Genomic DNA, 9,044 nt, shown 5'->3' with positions numbered 1-9,044 from the left:
GAAAATTTTTTTATTTGTATTATATATTTATAATTTAGTAAGTTTCAAACCGATCAACCAATCCAAACCAAATCGATCATAAATAGCTTGGTTTGGTTTGGATTTAATTCTTTAATGGTTTGATTTGGATTGTAAATTAGAAAAATCTATATATATATAAATTGGGTTATATTTCGGTCCAAAACTAAATCAACCCAATCCATACCCATCCCTAGATAGGCCTTATTTGGATTTCATATTTATTACAAATTTTAAAAGAATTTGTTCCCCTTTAAAATTATAAAATCCTCGAATGGTTTTTGGGTTAATATCCTCGAATGTTTTTCACCAAAACAATTCTATATAAAATAAATTTTTTTTTTCTTCAGAAAAATTCTATGGTATGTATGGCTCGACTTGAGTAGGCAGAAAAAACATATTCAGCTCTGGTAAGACCTGAGACAATTCCAGATAAAAAAACTTCAATCATTTAAATTTTTTTAAAGGGAGAAAATGAGATGTAATATATCTATTCTTATATATGAATCTGTATTACTCACGAATCTCAATGATCAAAAATAAAAAATTGACCAAGAAACTATAAAATATATCTGAACTACTACAGTCCACACCCAAAAAAGCCTCCACAGAATGCCATACATGTATATTATATGTGTTATATATACATGTATATTCCATACATTATACACACACACATATATATATATATATATATATATGGTACAAATGCTAGCTGTCTTCATCCCCAGCTTTCATCAACTTATTAATTTGCAAATCTCGTTGCCTTAAACATCCGCAGTGAAGCTCCGGAACAGAGATATTATTAATGGCTGGGAGTGGAGCTTTTGCAGAGATCAAAGACGGCGATGTTTACAAGTTCTACGCCGATGGTGAGTGGAAGAAGTCTGCGTCTGGAAAATTCGTGCCTGTTATCAATCCCACCACTAGAAACACCCACTTCAAGGTCCAAGGTACTTACCTCAATTTCTTATTCCCATACCCACTTCCCATTTCTCCTCCAGTTTCTCCCTCTCTCTCTCTTTTTTTTTTTTTTTTCCCCCAATCTATTCAACTTCATCGTATCTGATAGCGTGAGAATTATGATCGTCATCATTGTTTCTGTGAGTTTTGTCAGCTGTTAGATTCTTTTTTTTCTTTTTTTTTGTTCTATTTTGTAATTAACATTGCTTATAGCTTTTAAATATATATTTTATGAACCATCATATTCAATGAGTTAATACTATTTAGGTAATTCTCAAATTATCAATCGGAATTCTTATGTTAAATAATAAATATATAGATATAAAAGAAGAAATTGGACTAGTTCAATTTGAAAACATCCATTTTTATCTGAAAGGAAGCAGAAACATAAGAGAAAATAAGGGAAAAGGAAAAGATAGGACAAAGTCATATTTTGTTAGATGATAAACCACTTTTGACATATTTTCCAGCTTGCTATTTGGGTCCAACCAGGATACTTCTGTTGCAATTATTTTTCTTGAAAAAAGCTTCGTTTATTAAAATTTAAAAATATTGATAATTAAGTAATTGAATTTTTAAAAAAATTAAGCAGCTTGTACTCAAGAAGAGGTTAACAAGATTATAGAAACAGCAAAATCAGCACAAAAATCGTGGGCAAAGACTCCACTTTGGAAAAGAGCAGAGCTACTTCACAAAGCGGCCGCAATACTAAAAGAGCACAAAGCACCTATTGCGGGGTGCCTTGTTAAGGAGATAGCAAAACCAGCTAAGGACGCTGTGACTGAAGTACGCACACTGAAATATATATATATATATATATATATTTGCTGTACATTTAGAAACTTTTTTTTCTTTTTGTTTTTTAAGCAACATTTGGTATTTATTTTTTTGCCTGTTAGAGCCCAAGGCAAAAGGCATAGTAGTTCATTTAATAAGGAAATTACTTCCAAGATTGCCTTATAATTGCAGTTTTGTTTATGAAAACCGAGAGGAGTTGTCTGGAAAATATCATTTTGTCGGAAATGGGATGCTAAAATTTGACTTTGTTTGCTTTGATTTTTATGAAGGTAGTCAGGTCAGCCGACTTAATTTCCTACTGTGCTGAAGAAGGAGTGAGGATTCTTGGAGAAGGGAAGTTTCTGGTTTCTGATAGTTTCCCAGGGAATGAAAGGACCAAATACTGCCTCACTTCCAAGGTAAGCCGTTACTGTTTTTAAGTATTAGTATTAGTATTAGTACTAGTACTTATTTGTAATCATTTACATTTTGGCCTAGTAAATCTGTTATTGGCTTTGATAATGGGGCACTTGGAAGATGTCATTTATCTTCACGTCGAGCTGCTTATGTATAATTTAGCTTTTTCTATGAGGAGAGTAGAAATATGCCTGGAATAGCCTAGAGAATCGTTGACGTTTGACTATGACTACGTTGTAATTTCTTGCTAGCCCCTGAGAACCCAGATTGTACCTAAAATATCCAATTTTTATTTTATTTTTATTTTTTTTGTAAAATATGTGATAAAGTGGCAATCTGGATGCCTTGAAAATACCTGAGTAGGTTAACTTTCCGTGCCAAATAGATCAATTGGTCTTTGGTTTGGTGAAACATTAAGCCTGTTATATTTATACACATATTCATCAATGCTTGCTGGAGAATCTTTCAAGGATAAACGTTATATGCTACAGTACACAATGTGGGATAAAGTAAAAGGGTGGTTGAGCATATTTATGCACGATTATGATTCTTGTGAGCTGTAGAAAATGGTTCAACAAATTAGCTTGTAAATAGAACAAACTGCTTTTGTATGGATTTCATTAGTGTTCCTTGAGTAATACTTAGTAAATGACATTGGATATTGAGCAACTTGGTGTATGCTAGAATAACTACTAACTGCTTCAATCACTTCTTGTTGACAAGAAAGCAATTAAGTTTCATGAAATCAATACCCTTAACTTGCAAAACTAAACATTACTGTGCAGGTCATTTTAAACCTCTTTCATGTGAGGAAATACTTTGATAGTTAATCATTATGTGCTTGTATTTGCCACTAGGGCTTTCTAACAACCAACGTTAAAATTACTAAAACTTAATCTGAATTGAGAATTTAAACTTTTTCTTCTTTGTATTAAAAAAATTGAGGCTTGGTTGCTGAATCCAAACTGCGCTCTCATTTGATCTTTATGAATTTCATTTGTTGCTGGGCAATCTAGAATATTCCACTATTCCAAAAATATTGGGAATATCAGCAAGAATTGACAAGGGAAGGGGATAGAATTTCTAACATTGTGGAGAATTATACAAAGTATATATATATATATATATATGTATATTTTTCTTTTATAAGCTTACTTGTCATTCATGATTCAACTATATTTTTTTAGTGCAATAAGTTCCTCATCTCTTGTTATGTAAATGATGATCTGCAACCTATATGCAGATTCCACTGGGGGTTGTTTTGGCTATCCCACCCTTTAACTATCCTGTCAATCTTGCTGTTTCAAAAATTGCTCCTGCTCTTATTGCCGGAAACTCTCTTGTGCTAAAGCCCCCAACCCAGGTACAAATTTCGCTCACGTAGTGCATCTCAACTGGTGTAAGATCATACAGACAAATATTTCTTCATTCTTTCAGGGGGCTGTTGCTGCACTTCACATGGTGCACTGTTTTCACTTGGCTGGTTTTCCAAAAGGCCTTATTAGTTGTGTTACTGGGAAGGGTTCTGAGATTGGCGACTTCCTTACAATGCATCCTGGTGTCAACTGTATAAGGTACTTCCTTAGTTGCTTAAAATTTTTTTTGTTCCAACCTGCTTATGTACCTTGTCAGTTTAGTCTAATGGAGCAGCACAACTTAAACCAGGAGAGCTGTTTTCAACAATTCTATGCATTCATCCTTGATAGGAATATGTGATAATGCTGTTTTATTCACATGTTGATTTACACATTCTCATGCATCCAAAGTAAAATGTGTTCTTTCTCAGCTTCACAGGTGGAGATACTGGAATAGCTATCTCAAAGAAGGCTGGAATGATTCCTCTGCAGATGGAACTTGGTGGAAAAGATGCATGTATCATCCTTGAAGATGCTGATTTGGATTTAGTAGCAGCTAACATTGTAAAAGGAGGTTTTTCTTACAGGTGGGAAAAACCTTTTTGGATTTTTAGATGACTTTCTTACTGTGGCATAACAATCAGATTATCTCGATAAATAATTAAAAATAAATAAAAAATAAAATAAATTTAACTATTCCTCATTGTATAAGGAACTTAAGTAAGAGGCAAATCATTTGTCAGCCAGAATTTTTAAATTTACAAAGTTGTGTTGCACCTAACATACTTGGTCCAGTTAATTTTGTGTTGTCCTCTGTCCTTATCAGTGGTCAAAGATGCACAGCTGTAAAAGTTGTTCTGGTCATGGAATCGGTCGCAGATACTCTTGTCGAGAAAGTCAAGGCTAAATTGGCAAAATTAACTGTTGGGCCACCTGAAGATGACTGCGATATCACACCAGTTGTTACAGAGTCCTCTGCTAATTTTATCGAAGGGTTGGTAATGGATGCCAAGCAGAAAGGAGCAACTTTCTGCCAGGAGTACAAGAGACAAGGCAATCTCATATGGCCATTATTGTTAGATAATGTTAGACCAGATATGAGGATAGCATGGGAGGAACCATTTGGTCCAGTTTTGCCAGTTATTCGGATCAACTCTGTTGAAGAAGGAATCAACCACTGCAATGCAAGTAATTTTGGCCTTCAGGTATAATCCAAAAATGTTTATGCCTTTAAATTGACGCATTTAACTTTCATTTTCCACTCTCAAAATAAATCATATTCGACATGCAGGGCTGTGTGTTTACCAGAGACATAAACAAAGCAATTTTGATTAGTGATGCAATGGAAACAGGAACAGTTCAGATCAATTCTGCCCCTGCTCGCGGACCAGACCATTTTCCTTTCCAGGTGAATTTCTTTCACTCATTAAACACTAAGGATTAAAAAATATTTATATCTATCAACCCCCAAATATTTTTAAAAAATAAAATAAATTTGTTGCATTCATTTTTCGTGATCCCCATTTGCCTTTCTGTGTGGTAGGGTCTGAAGGACAGTGGCATTGGTTCTCAAGGAATTACAAACAGTATAAACATGATGACGAAGATCAAAAGCACTGTAATCAACTTGCCTTCGCCTTCTTACACATTGGGGTGATATAACAGCAGGAAAGTTTGGTATTCTCCACCTACTGTATATATATATGTTATATATTGAGAGTACAAACATAACAGTATGCAGCTATTAGATATATTAAAGAATTCTTGTTCTATTTCCCCATTCACCGTACTTTTCTTTTAAGTGGTAAGAAAAAAAGACTCATGGTGATGATGAGGAGCAAAATGGTAGGTTTGAGCATAGAAATTCATGGGGATCATAATTTCAGGGGGTGGTAGAGCACTGTGGCTACTGGTTTTTGTTGATACAATTAAGAAATAAAAACCATCTTTTAGTTTTGTTCATGTTTTTGGGATGAGGATACGAATCATAATTCATAAAGATACAAAATCTTTCAATTTCCAAAACATTTTGCATGTTTTCACTCGTTTAGCATCGAGACGAGTGAAATGAAAATGGAATTGGTAATTAAGAAAAAATAAAAATACTGGGAAGCCTCGTTGATGTAGCTTTGTCAGGTGAAAGCTGCTTCTCTGACCGTGACGCTGCATGTTTGAACGATGCATGCTTTGCAGAATACAAAATTCGATTACACAAATATTTTCAAACTCGTAATTCTATTCAAACAAATTTTATTATTTAATTTGTAAACCTTATGAACGGTATAATAATGGCAAATCATATTTTGTGATCCTTACCTTTATTCTCAATATGCTAAATTTATTCATTTTAATGGTTCTGTGTGTTCTGCACAGGGTTTTAATGATCCTTATCATTTTTTTGGAAAATTTGTAGATTAACAAATGTATAACCGATAAAATAAAATAAAATCAATTAATTTGTACAAAATTTTTCACTTTACCAGTCGTTTTGTGTTATAAGCTTGCAAAGTCCTACGTTACCAACCAAAAAAAAAAAAAAAGCTTCCAAATTCCTAACACTGAACCCAGGTTTTGAATAGAAGGCAGTGTATTTAAAGAATTATGCATTTGAGCCTATTCAGTATTAAGCCAGAACACAATCGATTCAGAGCAAGAATATTCCTATTATTTTAAAGACAATATTACATTCAAACTTATAATATATACTTTGTATTTCTAAGCTATCGGAAATAAGCTAATTGGAGTATAAGCATTTTATACCTTTTGTCAGGTAAAAGCCACAGTTTATTAGGAGTCGATAATAATAATAGTTTAGCAAAATGGTGAAAGGTATTGTATCTTTATGTAATAATTGGAATTCAAATTCCTTATTCCCAATATGTACATATAAAAAAGAATAAAATAAAAAATAACAAATAAGAAAAATTATACATTTTATTTTATTTTATTTTATTGGCCATGTGACTATCAAAAACTCAAAAAAAAAAAAAACAAAATAAAAAGTGAACCATACGATAGGATTAGAAGGCAAGCAGCAATATAATGGTGAATATTCAAAATTTGTATGTTTAGGCTTTTTTGCTTTCAATTAACAATAATGTCGTCTCTACATGACAACCTAATAGATTTTTTTTTTTTCAATAGTAAATTCAACAACCCAATAAATAAGTACACTATTTGCAATAATTCAAATTCTCATATCTTAATATCATAAAATAATAATAATAATAATGTCAATAATGACGATCTATAAGCTTCAATTTTGCCCGGTAATGATGATGTTTAAAGAAAACAAGAAGCAAAAAAAAAACATTATAATTATGCCATGTATTTAAATCAACTTAGAATAGGAATTTAGATGTTTATTTTATTTTATTTTTATTTTTCTAGGGCTATGAACATATTTCGAATTCAATTTGTTTCCTTCTCGAAACAAATGACTAATGCTTTAATTTCTCTTGCTGTCAGGTTATCACTTTTTAAAGATTTGCAGTCTTATCTTAAATACTAAAATTTTGATTTTCTATCCTGTCACCGTAACCTAAATACTTATCGTTCCGAGAAAAATTAAAAAGAAAAGATAAAAAAAAAAAAAAAAAAAGCTAAACAAAAGAACTCCTTAAACTTTAATGATTAAATTTACTGTGTCCTACTTTTTATTGTTTATCATTTTTTTTTTTTTTGCTAAAAGCTTTTTATTGTTTATCATTGTATCCTAATCCTATATTCTATTTATAGATATAAAAAAATATTAGTTTAAAGTAAAAATGTAAAAAAGTAATGAACAAAGTTATAAAATTGATATCATTTGATAGTGTTTCCTGGCTTTTCTCTATTGAAAAAAAAAAAAAAAAACAAAAGTTCAATGTAATATATATATATATATATATATTTTGATATTGGTGATGGAGAATTTGAATTGAATAATCCAAAAAGAATTTAATATGTTATTTTTAAGTGAGAAGATGAAGAATAAAGAAGATAAAGAGATGGTGAGAGGAATTAGTTAAAAAGTAGCAAATATATAAGCAGAAGGAGAAAGAAGAAAGCTAATTGGGGATAAACTTTGTTTGTAATTCAAATACGGTTTTAAATATGATTTTATTTTATAAAACTATAAACGAATTAATTATGCTATTTTTGGTCTCATATTCAAAGCTCCATCCATTTGATTATCCTGAATAATTTATATGGTTTAGCTACTTTTAATTCTCAACCTTTGACTTAAGTTAATCAACAGTAAAATCTGTGTAAATATATATATATTTTTAATTTTCTTTCTATATGGACAAAAAAAGAATCTTTAATATTATCATTTTTTATTTTTATTTTGTTAACTTAAGAGAATCCTTTGATATATTATTTTTTATTTTTTTATTGGGTGGCGGAATATCAAAATAATCTAGTCCAGTCATCTCCATATTTGCATTGACAAAAAAAAAATATATATATATATATATATATATTCCATCACTATCAATCATACACCATTCCTGCCCAGCAACAAAATATGCCACGTAAAGTTTCGGCAACTCGTGGCAAAATGGTAACTTCACACAAACTTTTATACGACATAGCGAAAATAGAACCTTTAAAACAAATTCTTAATTAAATTTGCTAAAATCATATTTTCTCCTACCCAGTGTTTATTGTGGAAATTAATTAAAAACCTTGACTTATTATTTATATTACTGTTATTGTTTTATTTTTTAAATAAGTTATTATTTTATCTTTAAAATTATATGAATTCAAAACTTAACATTATGAAAAATTATGGATATTAACGGTACATTATATCCACGCGAACTTGAAATATTAAAATGATAAAAATTGTTGACATTTTTCTGTTGTTAGATCTTGTTTTGTTTATCAAGGTCCTTAAATATATTCATTGAAAACAATACCAATATATGATTTATGCATGTTTGGTCATATATCTAATGCTAATTTTGCATATTGTGCAGCCAAAATTCATATTAATTTGGAAGGAACATTTGTATGTTTACTTTATAATTGTTTACGAACACACCTCAAATAACTATAACAATAGCCCATATTTTTCTTTTCTCCAGTTCAATAAATGTCCAAAAGAAAAAAGAAGAATAATAATATATTTATAAAATGAAGTTGATTTTTTTGCAAATATATATATATATATATATTGAGATTGATAGATATAAAATTAAGTCCATTAGAATTGGAAAATTATAGCAAAGTTTATGAAAGTGCATTGGAGCCTAGCATGGGAAGTCTATAACAATGAAATAATTTCTATCAACGTATTATTTTATTACCAATAAAGTCCTCCCAAAGAAAAGGGAAAGCGGCATTAAATCAGACGGTCCAACCAATCCCACGTGGGGCCCACACCCTGAAAATCCAAAGGCGGATTTCAAACTTTAAATTGAACTCAAATTCACAATAACAGCGGAATCCGAGCTGAGCTTCGCTGGATTCTCTTTTAAAGCGCACGAGATATAAATTACACATTACAGAGACCCCAGCAAAAGTAGG

The 9,044-nt window shown here is 30.9% G+C and overlaps 1 protein-coding gene across 3 annotated transcripts; it reads left to right on the top strand.

The window, feature by feature from the left end:
- Positions 1–724: 724 nt before the first annotated feature.
- Positions 725–5,492, top strand: LOC107420303 (NADP-dependent glyceraldehyde-3-phosphate dehydrogenase). 3 transcript variants are annotated; one of them, XM_016029233.4, is made up of 9 exons: positions 727–971; positions 1,574–1,767; positions 2,049–2,177; positions 3,419–3,538; positions 3,613–3,749; positions 3,962–4,117; positions 4,357–4,735; positions 4,822–4,938; positions 5,074–5,492. In XM_016029233.4, exons 1-9 carry the CDS (start codon positions 827–829, stop codon positions 5,185–5,187), a joined length of 1,491 nt encoding a protein of 496 aa, XP_015884719.3. In that variant the 5' UTR covers positions 727–826; the 3' UTR covers positions 5,188–5,492. The 3 variants fall into 3 exon arrangements, with proteins under 3 accessions (XP_024930675.3, XP_015884719.3, XP_048332440.2); XM_025074907.3 differs by lacking the exon at positions 1,574–1,767 and having other exon boundaries at positions 725–971; positions 2,053–2,177; XM_048476483.2 differs by lacking the exon at positions 1,574–1,767 and having other exon boundaries at positions 839–971.
- Positions 5,493–9,044: the final 3,552 nt, after the last annotated feature.

Source organism: Ziziphus jujuba, chromosome 5 (genome assembly GCF_031755915.1).
Source record: "Ziziphus jujuba cultivar Dongzao chromosome 5, ASM3175591v1".
NCBI classification, from domain to species: Eukaryota; Viridiplantae; Streptophyta; class Magnoliopsida; order Rosales; family Rhamnaceae; genus Ziziphus; species Ziziphus jujuba.
This window is presented reverse-complemented; position numbering and strand designations above follow the sequence as displayed.